Here is an 18,219-nt window from a genome sequence, read left to right as displayed (position 1 = left end):
GTAGCGCCAGACAATAACAGAGATGGCAGCTGGGCTGGATAATACTGTCAGCCAGATTAACGGGTCTCTGCCTGGGCTTTGTTCAACTCTCCTGAGACATATTCAATTACACGCCCGGCCCGCGACGCTGAGTGTTTGGGGAGCAACCGACTTCAAATCATGAACCTTACTGAAGTGATTTTTCAAAACAGAGATACTGAGGGAGGAAAACACACCTCTGCACAGCGCTTAGCAAAACTAATCCATTTTAATACTTCATGAAGGTGGGCCTCTCCCTTAGCGTTTAACAGTTCTGCTAAGTGTCCAAACAAAGCAGTGTCGGAGCAGCGGCAGCGTTCCCAGACCGTACCGGAGCAAAGTCAGCGCTCAGACCACCCACCTTCAGATGCCTCTGAGGAGCAGGATTTGCACTGTTTACATACAACAAATTATGGCTGACCACGGAGGCAGCCCCGAGCCACGGGCCCTCAGGGTCCACACGGTTTTCTCTCTCTGTGGAGCAGCTTCCTTAATGTAAGAGCCCTGAGCTCGTTAATTACTTAGAGACTGTCCAGGAAGTAGGCTAATGCAGTTAGACAAGAGGGTTTGTCTATAGGCTACACTTTGACCTATTGGTACTGAAATCCACTATCAATAATTCACTCTGACAGGTCGAGTGGCCAGCGAATACTTCCATATGTTACAGAACGGGAATAATACGTTCACACAAATTCTGTTCACAGCTGAGAAATTTCTCTGAAGAGGAAAAAGCTTCAGACGCCAGCGTGAGCTTCGTTTTATTCCTTCAGGAGCCTCTACATGTACATGACATATGAACAAAGCAGCCACACAAACACACACACACACACACACACACACACACACACACACACACACACATACAAACACACACACACGCTATAAAAATATGAAATGCATTTGCCACATCCAGTGAAAACACACTCGTATCGCCGGGGCAATTTCCTGTCCATCTCACCCCAAACAGCCATTTCAAAAAGCCGCTGCCTTAAACAAACATTGCTCTGACTTCATTTCATAAATTCTTTAAACTCGAGGGTTTCTCTCAATTATTCATGCTTCAAGAGCATCTGACGGCCGCATTGCAGCATTCTCTTTGAAAGATCACCGCCTAAAATAACAATGTCTTCACTCTGCATAGTAGAGAAAAACCGTACACGTCCCATCCACTGGCATGCAAACTCTTCTCCATGCTTTGGTGTACAGTTTTTAATGGACACCGAGCAAAGCCCCATCTCCTAATCCTCATCTCACACACACACACACACACACATAGACATGGGTCTCAATGAAATATTGAGGGCCCTGTCCCTGGTATGAAATCATCTGGATAAGGCGGTGGCTGGTTGCTCTCCTCTCTGTGCGGTGGTCTCCTCATCTCGGGCTGAAGAGATGAGCCGTGAGATATCGGGAAACACAAATACAGAACGAGCGACTTGGCTGTTGTGATCATCTTATAACGGTTGAAGGGACAGACCAATGACTGAGGTTACAGCCGCCACTTTGAACTGCTGCTCCCTGCTAAGAATCACCTCTTGTTGTCTTTATTACAAACATACAAATCTGCCAAAGAAGCTAAAGAGGTGCCGGAGTATAATAGTACTTAAAAAGAACAATCTCGCAGATTTTGGGAAATCTTCATTTTCCAAAGAGTTAAGATCAATGATCAAAGATTCATTCAGAGGCGAGCTTCACACAAACACTGGAAACAGGGAGAAACTGCAAACAATACACTCCATTCAAACATCATCTACTGAGATAGCCATGAATTCATCTGGGAGTCAGCTGGTGTAATTCAAAGTAAGAACAAACCTGGCAACTGCACGAAGGAAAACCAGACTATTACTACTTACTAATCATATTCTGAGACAAATGAGTGACTTCTGCAGCACTTGCTATTGGAATTATAGGCCTCTGTGAATTTAAACATCAATTAAAGCTCTCATGACACTTTCCTGTGTGGCAGTGTGCACTATACCCCAAACTCCACTGTCTCTTTTGTCCACGACATTCAGACTCTCATTTAATGTCATTATGCCCAGTTTGTGAGCTGTAATGACTTCTGTCTAAAAAAAAAAAACCAGACTCTCCTGACCCTAATAACAGTTGTGGGCTTGTGGGAAATCACTGTTATATGTATTTTTTTTTTTTTAATGTACCAGACTGTCTAGACAAATGAAATGAACTGCATGGCGTAAGCCTGTTCTTGTTTTGTGGTGGGGCTGGATTTTCAGGCTGATGTGAACGTGATTTTGAATGAGGTTTTCTTATTTATGGAGCAGAGGTTGTGGAGCAATCTAAGGTCTGAGGACTGGACTTTAAAGATGCTGTGAACGTTTACTCCACACTCAAAACTGAAGAAGACTCTAGCTGCTGAGGTTGTAACTCCTAAACTGACTCTGCAGACTAGCTCAAGGCCAGCTTGGCTTTGTTAATTTTCTGCTACCTTACGTTTTATTTGAGAGGTTTACGCAAAACATACTGAAACCAATTTGCACTGAACTTAGAGAAAGGATGGGGCATGAACTAGAGAAGAACTCACTATAATTTGGGGCAGATCCAGGTCATTAACTATAAATTCGATTTTTTTTCTATGGAGTCTGGTGTGCGTTGTTTGACACTAGCCTCGGCAGAGGTCTGCACCTTCTGAGTGACCATCGGGTTTATTTTATAGCTGTGTCTGTATTTTACACCTGCTTCTTAGTTACACCTCTGTGTTAGACATGTGCTATGCTGTTGCTATGCCATTGCTATCACTTAACTTATGACTTGTTGGTCAAGAAATAACCCCAACATAACTGCCCCTAAAATCTGCTGCTCGATAAGCAAAATACAAAATGTAAAGCAGAAAACTTTGGAACTGATGGGCGGTTTATTTTATCCTCTTATGATGGAGGTGGGCTAACAGTTTCCCTCCAGCCTTTGTGTTGAGCCTGGCTAACATGCTGCAGACCTCTGGACATGTAGCTCATCAATTTGATATCGACCCTCAGTGAGTTCCACAGAAATTCTTTTCCTAAAACTGTGCTCCTAACTGGAAACAGGTTTGCTCAACCAAAGAAACAGAGAGGATATTACTCTGACTGATATTTGATCCATTATGTTACATGAGCACCATCCCAGGTTTGTCACAACACAGAATATCTCAATCTACTAACACAAAAGCAGAGTTTGGGGCTACGTGTGACCTTTGTCTCAACACCAAGAGCCACTGTTGTTACGTGCTGAGTGGTAATGATGGAGTGACTGGTGCTGTAAATTTACCAGAGAAGAAGTTCTTGGCTCGCAGGTAGCTGACGCTCAGCCGGAGGATGGACAGCTTGTCCAGACTGGCAGTGACCTCCTCAGGGAAAGGCAGCAGACTGGCCAGCCGCTCCAGCTCTCCATTCAGCCGGTCTCTGTGCCGTTTGGACGGGTTGGATTTTGCCCCTTCAGCTGGTGGCTGCTTCACCCTGATCAACATCATCAATGAAGAAAAGAGTCACAACAGAGACACCAGCAGGCACCCAGAGCCCAACTCAGAGCCCACTCAGGCGCCCTGAACAAACTAAGAGAAAACCTTCCTCTCATTGTCAGTTTTCATTCTTGCACTTGGACATTTTGGTTTGAGATTATAAAAGTATGGTGGTGCTATACTAAATTTGGGATTAAACAGTAAATCCTGGGATTATAGAAAATATACTTTTGCCTGCTACATCAAATATTGGCATTATAGTAACAGATTTTGGGGACTTGAGTATTGTGATTTGCACTTTTTATAAGAATGATACAGTACCACTGCAAATTATAACAGCATTAGTTTATATATTATTTTTTTGTTTTGCTGTGTGAATGCAAACTACATTTAGGGGAGATGTGTGAAAGTGATGGGTAAAAATTTTATCTAAATATTTTAATCACAATAAACCCTTTTTTCCCCCTCTAGAGGCCCATAGGTGATGGCTGACTTTTTTTTTGGCCCATTATCACCCAATGAATCAGTATCAGTGATTTTACCTGCTGATGTCTGGTTTCCTTGAAGGTGTCTGTCAATGTTTTTGTTGATGTATTTCGTTCATGTTTAAAGTATTTCTTCATAAAACAAAAAGGACATGACTACAATAACATGTTTTATTCTGAAGTATAAAAAATGATTTGTGCATTTAAGTGGATAATTGTTGATTATATTATAGTATAGTATTATAGTCTAAACAGTAAGAACAAATACTGATATATACATATAAAATATTGTGCCTCACTAAGAGAAATCACTTTAGTGACAGCCTCAGGGGAAACAAGAATTTCTTATGGTCTGACAGACTAAAACATAATAAAATTCAAATGATAAAAATGTATAGATTAAAAACAGAGAAAAAAAAACATGTCTAAATAGAAAAGACTGGCAGGGGCTGGCTCTTGTAATAAACCCTGAACTTTGCTCTGTTCAGGTGGTTTTATGAGCAAGAAAATAAACAGTGACTTTTGATACACACGCTGTAATCGAGCCACACACTCAAAGAACACATCCTATCAGCATATGACAGGGAGGTCAAGAGAATAAATGGATAGTAAATCCATTTATTCTCTTGACCTCCCTGTCATATTTCATCCTTTGATATTTTCACAGGTTATTTATCCTAATATGTTGACAGTTGAGTCAACATTTACAACAAGGGGATTTTCTATTGACAGAGGAGTCCATACACAGTCTAGAAAACCTGTAGGATCTCAGCATAAATGAATTAAATAAACTGAGAAAAGTGGGAAAATAACATATTTCTGCTGCACCAGTTTTGGTTTATTCTCTTACGGCAGCTTTACTTCTTCAGTAAGGAATATCTAAATGAGAAGAGAAAAAAAAACAACCTTTGGTTGAACTCCTCTAACCCCAGAGTCAGACACTGTCTAACCTGAGAGGAGTTTGTAAACCTAAAAGGTCGGGATCCATTGTTCTGTACACTCACAGACTCAGTTATGTAACACATATCTTCATGACTGCACCCAGATGTTTACATATATTGTTATGGGATTGATTGTGTGTTGCCTATTTCCACACAATGTTTCATACAATGAACAACACAAACAATATAAATGACAATTTTTTACCATATTAACTATTAGTATATTATCTAAAATTAAAGGTTTATGAAAATGAAAATATAGGTTTGTTTTTTTTTGTGTTTACTGATATTAACAACTACTGAGCAGAATCAGAAAACATTTATTAAATTGTTGTCTCCTGTAATTGCTTGTATTAGCGAGAGGGGCTTTGTGCTCTGGCCTACATCTAGGTTCACATCAAAAGTTAGAAATATTTGTACACAGCCGGAGAACATGGACAATGTGACAGCAATGTGAGCTGACAGTCGACAGTGTGGCTGCCATGACTGTTCCTAGCTTATGTCACTGCTGTGTTTTATCACTGAGCAGGACTGTGGATGGATGGAGCTCTGTTTATACTGCACGTCAGTGATGTCACTGATCCTGACCTGCAGTGCTGTTCTTTCTTTTTGTGTGCGTGTGTGTGTTCACTGCCACAATAAAGTATTATTCTGATTCTAATCTCTAATACATTACATGCAAATAATGTTAAATCGGCATTGGTTGGTTGCAATGTATTTTATTTTTACAATAAAATAAAATCTTCAGACTGGGAAAACTGGAACCAGCAAGCAATAAACTGATTATCAATCAATCAATCAATCAATCAATCTAAATTATCAATCTAAAATCTGAGTCAAATTTCAGCATCTTTGTCTCACACTCTTGCGTCTGTCTCAGCACAAGGAGGATTATTCAGGATTGTCTGTGAGTCCAACATTTGCAGGAGCTGGACCTCCTTTTTAGGAATTATAAAGCCCTGCTGATCAGAATTAAAATTCTCCCAGATTAAAACGTGTGCAGTGGGAACAGTCTCACGTCTGCGACGTGCACCTCGCTCAAGTAAATACATGAGTTACAGTTACGTTACTTACAGTGGAGCAGTGGTCATGTCTGCACAGCAGGAGGATTTAAACAAATGTTAATGTTGAATAAAAAAAGAGGACTGCGTTAAAAAGCCTTAAAAAGAGTCAGGGCCAGTTTCCAAAATATGTTTCATATTGAGATGTTACTGTGCTGAATACACAATGTTAGGAAGGCAACATTCGGCTAATTATCCCAAATCAATCAAAACAGCCTGATGAGAAAAAAAAAACAAAACTGTCAGTGATTCTCTGAAGGGCGTTTTGACAGAAAATGGCAACACCAGTCAGTGACTCAGTGAAATAAAAAGAAAAGGCCTGTTAGTTCAACAGTGTGATCTTTTCGTTCGTTTAAAAAAAATAGCCCTATAAATAAAAATGAAAGGGAGGAGTGTTGAAGGTTAAAATCCTGCGCCGCTGCAGGCCTGCTGTAATCCGCAGGCTTTAAAACGACCCCGCACTACGTTTTTGCGTCAACATTTCCACCCTGATTAGGCCCCGAAGCAAACGAAATACCTTATAAATGAAAATAAATATTTAGCACCTCGCATGTGCACTGAAATAAAAGTATAAAAATGAGAAGAAATATCAAATCTTTTGAATTAAAACCTATTCTCCAAATCGATGAAGAAACTGGTTTATGTTCTGCGGCGCCGAGGCTGGCTGCAGGTGCACTCGGAAGCATCACAGTTCATACAAGTCGATTTCACACCGGAATCAAAGGCTATTTTCGGTCAATAGCACCAGAGGCTGCAATAAAAAAACCAAAGTAAAACCAACTTACGCTCTCTGAACTGGTTTTCTCCTCTTGCGTCCTGCATACATGACGGCTCCTCTTATATAAGCCTCCGACGAGTCCCTCGCATACACACAGCTTCTCTCTGCGCTACATGTAAGCCACCAGAAATATTCTGCTGTAATCCTCCAGATCAACACTGCTGACTCGTCCGAAAACAGGGGAAAAAATATGAAAAAACTAATTTAAAAAACTAAAAATGCTGGCAGACACCAAGTTGTGTCGAGCAGGACGTCTTTTCCTTGTTTTTATGGGCCGCTTCACTTCAGATCAAAAATCAAAACCTGGGAAAAAAGAAGTGACGCAGCAGAATCTGCTCTTCTTAAAAAAAAGGAGCTTGGAAACTTGGAAAAATAAGCAGAGAGTTGTTTCCCGTCAGCCTTATGGAAAGATGAACTTGCTCCAAGTCACACGGCGACGTTGTCTCTTCATCCTAATGAAAAAGAAAGAAAAAAAAAGAAAAGGATGAGATGAGAGAAGAGGCGCAGCCCGCACAGGAGCCCTGCTCACGTCACCAGCTCCGCGACACAACTTCACGTCAACGCAGCAGAAGCTTCAGGTATTTACATTTTATCATCTCCAATTAGCGCCGGACGGGGGGGGGGGGGGGGGGGGGCAGCAGGTGCGCGCATTCCACCGGCGGGCACGCGCCCGACACAGATTTCTGACGGGCGCGCGCAGGAAGCGTCTCATGTATTGCAGCGCGGGGTGTGTGCGCGGGCACGCGGGAGAGTCTCCTGGAGACACGGGCCGGGCGCGTTCCCGCCGGCGCCCTCCCGAGCCGCTCCCGCCGTCCAATCAGCGCGCAGCTGCGAGGCGGAGGTTCCTGTGGAGCCCGCAGCGGGCCGCGCTGAAATGTGGGTCAGGGGTTAGACTCTAAATAATGTGCGTGGGTTCATTTGCACACTCAGAGGAGCTGAGCGGGCTCCACCTGCAGAGTCAGAGCTGGTGATGGGGGGGCGGCGGTCAGTCTGATCGGGACGCAACAAGGAGGAGCGGAACCTGGAAAACATACTGAAATGTATAATTTGAGGGATAGATTTTTGCAGCTCTGACGAAAACATTAAATATGCAGATGAAAAAAACAACCACACTGTAGTTTTTGGGGAATTGGCTGCCCCTAACTCAGATTTAATGATTGCTATTGATTTCATAGTTTGCTTTGAGCATCCTTGTATCTACATTTATGAGTAAATACTAGAATATTCAACCCTTTCTCATCCCTTGTGAGTTTCATGCACAAAACTATTAATACAGAAAAAACGATTTGATCCTCCTTTATCCATTTGAAGACCCGGTCATCATGTAAATTACAAGAATAATATTAGGGTCCTTCTACATTAATGACCACTTTTGGAATAGCAAAATATCTTAAAATATATTTATTTTCCTAACATTTAATCTTAGACCACAGTAATATTTAATTTATTGGCTGTACTAATACACTTTAATGACAGCTTAATGATTTTTTAAATATCTTTTCTGCATGTATTTAGATCACACGAACCATCTTTTTGTCAGTGGTGTTACAGAAGAATAATGCAACAAAGGAGGATTTTATTTTATGAGCTTTTGTTTGTAAGTTTGTTAAAGGTGTGGTAGAATGATGTGAGTTTCACAGCCTTGTGTTTGCCATAACAATGAAAATATTTGTGGAAAAACAGTTATAAACAAGTAATTATGCAATCCTTTAAATCTGAACTCCTCAATGAAAATTATTATTATTCTCTTTATTGTGCCAAATGGGACACATTTCATGTAATGCTACTGAAAAAACAAAAAACAAAACGCACAGTAACACCAGTGACACAATGAAACACCGGAGACATAAGACCAAAGACCCTTTCTCCTCAACTCTAATTAAATAGATGAGACTAAATTGTTACTTAATTGGACATAAAATCAAAAACTCATTGGCAATAAGTGAAAACACTTATTGCCAACTTTGATTTAATTTCCATCAGTCAACAACTAAAAAGCTCCAACAAAGTACACAGTTTAAACTTCAATTATTATTATAATTATTGCTATTATTTTATGTCTCGCTATGTTACCAGGAGCAAACTGGTTCTGTCCCAGTTTTACATCTCATGGTGCTTTATTTTACTTGTCCAGCTGTCCCATCATGAACTCCCAGAACCACTGGTCAATCTGAAGTTAACTGCACATTTATTCAGTGGGTTTATTCAGGGCCTCTGGAATCGGTCCTCTCCAAACCAGTTAACATCATCTGGGGGGCTTGGCCAGAAGAACTTATTTACTCCGCTGTGGTGCGTGGATTTGACTTGCACATTGTTTTCCTTCACCTGCAGGATGATGCCAGAGGAGGGATCATCATCATCATCATCATCATCATCATCATCATATCGTACAACACAACACTGCCGCTGTGATGCTGTTCGATGACATTGAGTCTGAACCCTCTCTCTGTTTGAGTGCATCCACAGCTACAAGAGTAACCTCCTCTAGACTGTGGCATAGACAGACACCCCCCCAGCAGCCTGGCAGAAACAGCTGATGTCCCTGTATTTGACTGTCATGCATTCTCATGGGGCCTTTAATGGTGAACAGGGGCACTTGACAAGAGAGGAGAGCTGAATGTGAGGCACGGAGGGTTCTTCAGTTCCTGGCAAAGCACCACACTGATTTCCAAAACTTCACTTTGTTAGTGAATGACCTGCCACCCAATACAAAAACTGTTCAAAACCTAACATGATGCTGAGCCACACCAGAAGGGTTCTCAAAGCTTTTTAAAGAAGAACTGAGAATCCTTGTGGTGAGAAGTGACACCAGCTGCTGGTCAGAATAAGTTATAAAATAGATGCTGATAGGATGAGATCCAAATATAGTTTACAGAGCTGAGGGTAGGATCTGGCCGTGCTATAGAGCAGGTTCTCAGGATGATGATGATCTATAAATGTCACTGTGATGGGTCCTGCTCTTTTTGTTAGGAGACATCTATTAGGGAACCGCACAGGCCAGTACTCACTATGTTTGGACCAACGCTGGAGCCTGTTCAGCTCTTCAGTCCCTTCAGTCAGACTGGCAATCAGCAGCTCTCTCTCTTCAGTCAGGGAGGAGAGCTTCTCGTCACTGGCCTGGAGACGCTCGGTCAGGTTGGCTTTGAGGGCGGACACCTCTGCAGCTGAATCGCTGACTGAGTCATGGTCTGAAATAAATTTAATTAAAAGATCAATGCTGAAATATTTTATGCATTATCATAGGGTAATGAGAGGTGTTCATGAATCATGTCAAAATTCAAGCATCCATCAGAAGCTGAAGTGAAACTGTCAAACCGGCACAGCTTTCATTAGCAGAAAGTCAACAAATCCAAACACTGTTCTAGTGTCGTTAATAATATCTTCTCATCTTTTCCCAGATGATATGTTGAAACTGAATAAAAGTTCACCTGGCAACCTGCATCTGAATCCAAACATGTTTTGAGTTGGCAAAAGGTGACGCTCTTGATTATCCAGAGATGTCTGTCTATTAATAGCTTTGCTGCTTGAATATGACTTTCTACCATGGGTGGAACAAAAATCATATCTATACCAAATATATTTACAAAACAAGCATTTCATGATGGCAGTTTTATTTTTTTTATGTTGCTCAAACAAATTTAAGAAATGTTTAACAGGACAACAAGCAAAGGAAAAAGTTAAAAGTTAAAACAGACTATTGCAAAAAACCAGAATGGTAAAAAGAGGCTATGGTAAAACAGGTGCATTTTTCAGAGCAGAGTAACACTCTTCAAACTGGTGTTAAAACCAGACTCACAGCGGGCACAGAGGCCGATGAGCCCAGCCAGCAGGAAAACACTCAGCAGCCCCAGACAGAGAACAACAGCTCCATGAAATCTCTCAGAGCTGCTGGGACCTGAACAGACCAGTGAGAAGGAGTAAACTATGTAACGACAGATGCTGACATACACTTATACACAGCTCAGTCTGTTACACACAGATCAGTTCATTCTTACCTGTCTGATTTGTTGAAGGTTTCGAGTCGACAGGCTTCACTTGCTGAACGTTGCAGTAGATGTCTTCCATTGCTGACAAAGACAAATGTTTCCTGAAGCTCAGTGCTGCAGCACGGACTGTGGAACACAGAGTGTAAATGATGACGCTGCTGTTCAATTTCAACTCATGAGGAAGCCTCAGGTTTCACAGGTGTTCAAATAGTTGGTACGACAATAATCCACCACTGAAACTGGATTTTTCTTGTTCCACACTTGTATAACGGCAGTGACATGAAAAGATGCAGAGGTCTTTAGAAAGACTCCTGGAGTGAACTATATCATGAGATCAGCAGGGAGAAGTTGGTTGGATTGATGACTTAAAGTGACATGCAAACAAAGAATTACTCATTTACCAAAAAATGTCCATATGTATTTTAAAGGGTAAGTTAATGACTACAACACAACTGCAATTTGGTCTGTGTTGGAAAAAAGAAACTAGAAAAAAGAAAAATAGAAGCGTCCCACCTTATCTTGGCTAGTTGTCTTAAAAATGCCAAGGAGCTCTGTAGGCTGTGGGACTCAGACATCAGTTTCATGTGATTTGGACCTCTTTGAATTTCTGGATGTAGCAGCACCTCTGAAGTGTGCTGCCGCTGCACAAGCTGAAGCTAAACTGCATTGCAGGCATGAATTTGTATGAGGAAGCAGCTTGATCCCGTCTCGCCTCAGCACTGAGCTGCTTCTTCATACAAATTCAAACTGGGGAAAGGTGCTCTATAAATAAAGTTTACTTACTTACTGTCGAGACCATAGACTGTATATAAAAAGGTCGAGACAAATAAAACTGATGGTGTGAGCTTGTTCTGACAAGCTAGCAATGCCACCAAATTCCAAATTTGCACATAATAATACATACAGTCATGTCTTTTGTTGTAAATTTAATTACATGATTTTCTTGGGCCAAGAGTAAAATTAAAATATTGGTCTTTTTTAAATCTGTCACTAAGTAATACATAAAAAAAATACTTTTTTTTATCTTTGGCTTGGCCTTTTTAATTAGACTGTTCAAACTCTGTTTGTTTTTGATTCTCCTGCTTAAAGCTCAGCCTGTGAATGTATGACTGGAATCACATATGGGTTGCCTGCCTGCCTTACTAACAAGATACAGTTAGTTAGTGGTTTCTGTGCTTTAAAAATGAGAAAAATGTATTTGTATTTGCCTGCAACACCACAAAATAGTCACACACATGTTTTTTTTAATCCAGGTTAGCAGAAAGTTCTCTTTCAATAGTTCTAACTTCTCCCTATAACTCCCATGTGTGCAACGTCTTTAACATAAACCTCAGATATGATGAACTCTAGTGGCAAGTAAACGATTTTTTTGGCGACTCAACAAATGGGGTTTTAACTAAAACTACAGCTTGTGAAGAGACATTAGAAGATTTATTCCTGACCATGTTTAAACTCGTCTTAAACTCCAAAATGCAGCAAAGTCAATGGCGGAGCAACATCCCAGTGCTCAGCCTAGAATAAAAATGACTGTATGTTGTGCGATTTGTGTTGATCGCTCACCTCCGGAAACTTGGGGTGTGTTTTGTCGATGGTGTGAGATGCAGCATTAACAGCTGGAGCTCCTGCTCTCAAAACCCATTGGTCTTTGCAGCCTCACATATCCTGTGATTAGACAGAGCGCATGTCAGAGGGTATGATTCATCATTAAAAAACATGGTGTTCTTCATATATCCATAAAGCCTGTGGACCAGAGAGAGAGACCATGAGCTCCTCCTCCTCTGTAGATTCACAGACTGCTGTGGGCAGAGGTGAAGCCACAGAGGAGCTTTTCATCCCATGACTTTAATGTGTTCTCAAACGCCTGTGGGGAAAACCGAAGGAGAGGTATATCATGTAAAACAATTCTTTGTCCATCAACCAACGTATCTCCCAAAATCCATCCTCTCCACTCAGATTCCTTTTATTTTGTTTTCACCTGCTGCTCTTCAGTGAGCCCCACTCCACTTCCCCTCCCTCTCTTTGACTTTGTTGTGCTGGATCTTTTTGACTCCAGGGGGTTGGATCACGGCCTCATCGCCCACAGTAATGGGAACCCCCTTATCACTCAGGATGGTCATCTTCACTGTTTGACACCAATTCAGCCAAAGAAACATAGATTAGATGCACATATTGTTAAGTGTTATATTGTTTTCAGGGTGTGTTCTCACCTGTGCTATGCGGTGGTGTTGCAGTTTGATGCCGCTGCCATCAGCATACTCCCAAACACAGCCACAACTTCCAGGATGACAGGGCACAGAGAAAGTGCACAGCACACTGATGACAGTCAGGAACCAACAGTTTCTACTGAAGATGTTGTTTTAAAGGTCCCATATTAAGAGAGATGTCCATGTGTTTGTGATTATAAAGCAGGTCTAGGTTCTGTATTAATACTGTGAAAGTATCAAAGCCTCAGTCCACAGAGAAATGCACACAGTCTGTATTCAGAAACTGAGCCTTAAAACCAGCCGTCAGGACTTCTGGAACTTTGTGATGTCACAACAAACCAGTCACTGCTCTCAGCCATGCCCCAAGCCCCGCCCACCTGGACCCACCATCCAACCTTGCAGGATTTGATTGAGTGTTTACCTGAGATCTGCTATATTCTTATTTGATAACTCAGAAAATAGTCAGCCAATCAGAGGAGAGGCTCTGAGCCGTTTAATAAAGCACTGATAGTGTGTGCAGTGCATTAAAACCTCAGTATTATATTTCTTCATAACACAAGAATGCTAGCAATGATGGCTTGTATCATGATAAAATATGTAGTATATGAGGATGAGTGACCAGCCAGCTGAACAACTTTCACTCCCTTGATACAGATTGTCAGGAAGAATGATTGTTGCCTATTGGCTGCAGAGGTGCCTGTGTGTGAGAGACACGTGTCTCACTTACAGTTCTCTGGATGCTCCTCTCGCTTGTTGCTGAACTCCAGGGAGATCTGGACATCCAGGCCGATGCCAAAGAAGTTGTTTATCACACACTTCTCCATGTGGTCCTCTCTGGGTGGAGGAACAAACCACACACACACAAACAGTCAGTGAGCTCACAAACAAACAGAGAGAGACAGATGTGGATATACAGACAGAGAGAGACAGAGACACATGTGGATATACAGACAGAGAGTCTGTTCTTTTTCTGAACCAGATGCTTTGAGGATGAAATATAATAATCATGGATTGTGCATTTAAAGGAGAACCCAACCCCTTTTTTAAGATTTCACATTTCTTATTCCTAACATGCAGCACTCAACCCTAAAGTTAGAGACCAAAGGGAGAACCTTAAAATGTGTTCTGTAACAATGAGGGCTCTGATCCTGTGATGAAATGTTTGTGTAATTTCCTACATCAAAGTGTGTTTCAAACCTTAAACTTTATAACCAATTTAAAGTCAGGATGAGACCTGTCAGGGCGGACTCCACACAGCTGCTTTACGGGGACAGCGAGGTGTTTCTCTCTGTGATTTCTCTGTGATTAGGCCTTTTATTTTGTCAAAATTTGCTTTCAAAGGAGTGAAGTGTGTATTTATGAATGTTGCTATTATTATTTATTCGTAGCTTAAACTTCATGCACAGCTGCTGTTGGTCTTTCACCTTCACTTACTGCTGCAGTTTTGGGATTTCTTGCTGCAGCTCATGAACTTTGAGCGGTTTCTGCCTTTGCTTGCTCCCCAGTTTACTTCTCTGATGCTGTTGTTATTCATGTCTTTCCGGTAAAGACTCGAGTTGGACCGAGAGATCTGACCAAAGTGCAACCCACAACAAGTCTTAAGCACAGCACATGTGCCAGGCTTGGCCCATTACCAGCTCTGAGAGAATCTTTGAACCAGGCTCCTTCATACACAACACAAGAGGCACTGACTGTGTGAAGTATCAGTAGTTATGTGTTCTGTTCCTCAACACTGCATATTTAAAGCATATTGGTTTAGTACTGCATGTTCCCAAATACTAATACAGGATTGATGCTAATGACAGTGTTTCCATCCTCGAAGCATCTGGTGCAGAAAAATAACAGACTAAAATTATAAATGTTAATATCATTATAGAAGTCTATACAGGACTTTACTAAAATGATCATGTAAACTTGAAACTTGTTCTAGGATTACACTGGACTTGACTTAATGAATAAGTGCAAAGCAGGAGAAGCAGTCGGCAGGTTCTGTCGGAACGTCGTCTGGCATTGCCATCCCTGCACACAAGGCGGTCTCAGTCCAGTTTGTTCTATTCTCAAGAATCTCTTAAAACCTCATCTCCTCTGAGAGCACCTCCTTTCCTAAAATCCTTATCATGTCTAACTAGCACTTCCTTATACAAACTCTACCTAATACTTACACAAAGGTTTCCCACTGCACTGAAGCTCTACTATTGTCCTTCACTTGTAAGTCGCTTTGGATAGAAGCATCTGCCAAATGAGTAACACACACACACACACACACACACACACACACACACACACACACGAACACACCTTTCGCTTGCAGTCAGATGTGAGTGGTGCATATAGGTCACATTCTATCATGTCTTGAATAAAGCAACAAACAATTCTGAATCAAAATCAGTGTATAATATATAATATATAATCATGTGAGAACACACCACGGAGATTAGATCAACCAATTTTCAACAAAATAAATATAACTTGAGGAAACATAATGAACATAATTACTCACTCAATCCACTCAGGAACAAAAGTGAAGTGATGGAGGGAACCGGCTGAGCTGAATGAGCTCAGGACACAGAACAGAGAACACTCAGGACACCTGTGTGCGCTGCCCAGTCTGCACACCTGTTCAACCCAGCAGTCATGTGACCTCACTTCCCACAGTATGCAATATTTAAGTAAAAATGAAAAAGAAAATGCAGTAATCCAATTTTCATTTGCATTTTCACATAGTCTTGTGGGTGTTTTCTGACATGAATAAAATGAAAGTTGAAAAGATGTTTGACATTTCATCTTCAAAGACTTGACCAGCTCGACAGTGAATATTCAAATACAATAAGCAAACAGCGCCCTCAGTCCATTTTTCTACCTTTACATGTCACCACACTTTTTTGGAGTCAAAATGAAAGTGCCGTCTGTCAGTTCTCTCATCAAGGCAGGTCATCAGTGAGGACCTCACTTCCTTGTCACTTGTCACTTGTATCTGTCTGGGGCAGTTTTACTGGTCCCTGTGAGAAACTGTGTTTTATATCAATACAACTCAATGGACATTACCAGGGGTCAGATTTAAAGAATTTTAAATATATTACAACAAGTGATAAGATGAAGAGACAGCAGTATGGGAGTGATCCTGATCCCTGTTCCCAGCAGAGATGCAACCAGCTGTGGGTATCAGTGCAGACTGGCTGGGTTTGGACCTACATAAATAACACAAAGATCCACTGTGATATACAATATGTAGTGTTTGGAAGTTTTGTGACCTCCCATTATTGTGAGTTTAAACAATGTTTGATCGCACAACAGGGATTTGTAAAAAGAAAATGCCTTGTGTTTACTCCCTTCATGTCGATCCTCCATTGGCTCAGGGAAATGACGAAGGTTGAGACATTTTCAACAACACAGCAACACATGGAGCCCGCTGTATGTTTGTGATACATTGATAAATTGAGGTCTGCATGTTAGAGTTACTTCTTAAAATGCTAATCAAGCTCCATTAGGAAGGTACTGAATTTGCAAAGTAAACGGTGGGTGTGTGAAAACCCAGATAAAGGTATAAGCAGGTCTGCATTAAGGCAGTTTTGCCTTGTTTCCCTCACAGTGAACCTCAGCCTTCTTTCATCGTGGGAGCTACAACCTGACAGCTGAGCACCGTGAGTATCTGGTCAGATTGTGTGAGTGGTGCAGAGGTTTAATACAGTTGCGCTCTGGCAGCAGACAAAGACAGATATGTCTAAATGTGCAGCTATGGAAATGCATACATTGAGTCACATGACCACATTAGACCCCTTAGGGTGCTGAAGACCCCCACAACACATGTAGAAAGAAAACTAGGGCATCATGCTGACAGGCTGCACTGCAGTCAACTCAATAATATGTTCACTGTTGCATTTGTAAAGCAAACCCTTGGTCCTTTTAAAGATGATATATATATACAGACATACAGACATACAGACATACAGATGTTTAACTGTAGCTTAAAGTCACAGACCTTGGTCCAGGACATTCAAGGTTCCCAGAGGATGAACACTTTCATTTTGGCCTTTTTTTCCCTTTTCATCCTGTCAACAAAATGTCAACATTACACATAATGAGTTTTAATCCTTCAATTTCTTGAAATGAGGCACCAGCACTATACCTGCCATAAGTACTAGTGGAAAGGTTGAGTCCTGGCCCCTGCCTTTTTTCTAAATAATGATCAGTCACATCAGCTCCTTTCATCCCCTCTAAAACCAGCTAATGGTTTAATAAGCTGAGAGGGAAGTCTAACCACTGAGGACAAAGCTGTTCTCCTCTCCAGACCACAGCAGTGTTAAAAAGGCAGAAAACAGCACTCCAGATTTCCATTTCAAGGGCAGACGATGTCAAAATCTCTCTTCAGTTCATAATACATTTCAAGAGACACTCAATTTCTTGCAGGCATGATTTCAAAGGATGAAATCGCCAACTCTTGTAACTTGTATTAGAATAAGATGCATTTTTTAAAAACACACTCCCTGTGTTTTTCCTACCTGGGTACATTTCCATGGCACCACTGGAAATCATTAGTATTTGGGAAAACAAAGGGATGGACCTCTGGAGGCATCCTGAAATTATTCTTGAGGAACTCACCAGACAAGGGCATGGGGAAAATATGGACTTGGACTAAACAATGAAAATGGTGTTGTGACTGAGTTTGCAGCATTAAATAGAGGCCTTACAGTCTTGTGTATTCCATAAATGCAAAGCAGTACTTTGGTACAGTAGCTGTTTGACTTAAGAGCATTATCTGTTGAGCTGATTGTCAAAAATCAGCAGCTTTTTCATATGAAACCACATCACTGTGAATAATTTATTGATCTTGACTGATCCTGGATCTGTCTATATTGTTGTTATTTTCCAAACAAGCGTGACTGTGTGTATTTCTGCTGTTTGCCTGTACACACCACTACAGAAATCTGTAGGCACTTGCCCTTCATGCCTCCAGGAGTGGAGGGTTGGGAACAAGAAAATGACAACAATGTGTGGGTTTGTGTTTGTTTGGACACTGTGAGTCCCACGGGACAGACGCCACCACAGCTGTAAATGTGTTTTTCATGCTCCGAGCCCAGGAGAACGTTGAAGAAAGAGAGCAGTGGTCTTTTCCAGTCTGTCCGCTGGTCAAGGTCATCCTGTCGGCCTGCAGGGGAGCGTGTAGACTGGGTGGAACACACCGTGGTTAGTTTATGTTGTATGGGTGGAGAACACCTTCCCCTTCCACCTTGTACCCATTCCACTTGGTAACGTATAGTGAGCCGACACAGCATCTGCTACGTCTTGTTTTGT

The 18,219-nt window shown here is 41.5% G+C and overlaps 1 protein-coding gene across 4 annotated transcripts in view; it reads right to left on the bottom strand.

The window, feature by feature from the left end:
* LOC139623787 (aryl hydrocarbon receptor-like) overlaps positions 1 to 15,514 on the bottom strand; it is a 52,038-nt gene extending 36,524 nt beyond the window's left edge. The window contains exons 1-12 of one of the 4 annotated variants that reach the window (XM_071482313.1): positions 15,428 to 15,488; positions 15,090 to 15,159; positions 13,651 to 13,761; positions 12,931 to 13,036; positions 12,699 to 12,845; positions 12,485 to 12,584; positions 12,284 to 12,385; positions 10,733 to 10,849; positions 10,534 to 10,632; positions 9,746 to 9,925; positions 6,745 to 7,189; positions 3,283 to 3,470 (exon numbers count right to left, since the gene is read on the bottom strand). In XM_071482313.1, coding sequence (XP_071338414.1) covers positions 3,283 to 3,470; positions 6,745 to 6,785 — 229 coding nt within the window. In that variant the 5' untranslated portion in view covers positions 6,786 to 7,189; positions 9,746 to 9,925; positions 10,534 to 10,632; ... (6 more) ...; positions 15,090 to 15,159; positions 15,428 to 15,488. Of the gene's footprint in view, positions 1 to 3,282; positions 3,471 to 6,744; positions 7,190 to 9,745; positions 9,926 to 10,533; positions 10,633 to 10,732; positions 10,850 to 12,283; positions 12,585 to 12,698; positions 12,846 to 12,930; positions 13,037 to 13,650; positions 13,762 to 15,089; positions 15,160 to 15,427 lie in introns of all 4 variants that reach the window. The other 3 variants (XM_071482334.1, XM_071482324.1, XM_071482343.1) reach the window with 3 other exon arrangements.
* Positions 15,515 to 18,219: the final 2,705 nt, after the last annotated feature.

The sequence above is a fragment of the Trachinotus anak genome, unplaced genomic scaffold (assembly GCF_046630095.1).
Source record: "Trachinotus anak isolate AG129_WGS33_773 ecotype Australia unplaced genomic scaffold, CSIRO_AGI_Tana_v1 ptg000001l, whole genome shotgun sequence".
Taxonomy (NCBI): Eukaryota; Metazoa; Chordata; class Actinopteri; order Carangiformes; family Carangidae; genus Trachinotus; species Trachinotus anak.
This window is presented reverse-complemented; position numbering and strand designations above follow the sequence as displayed.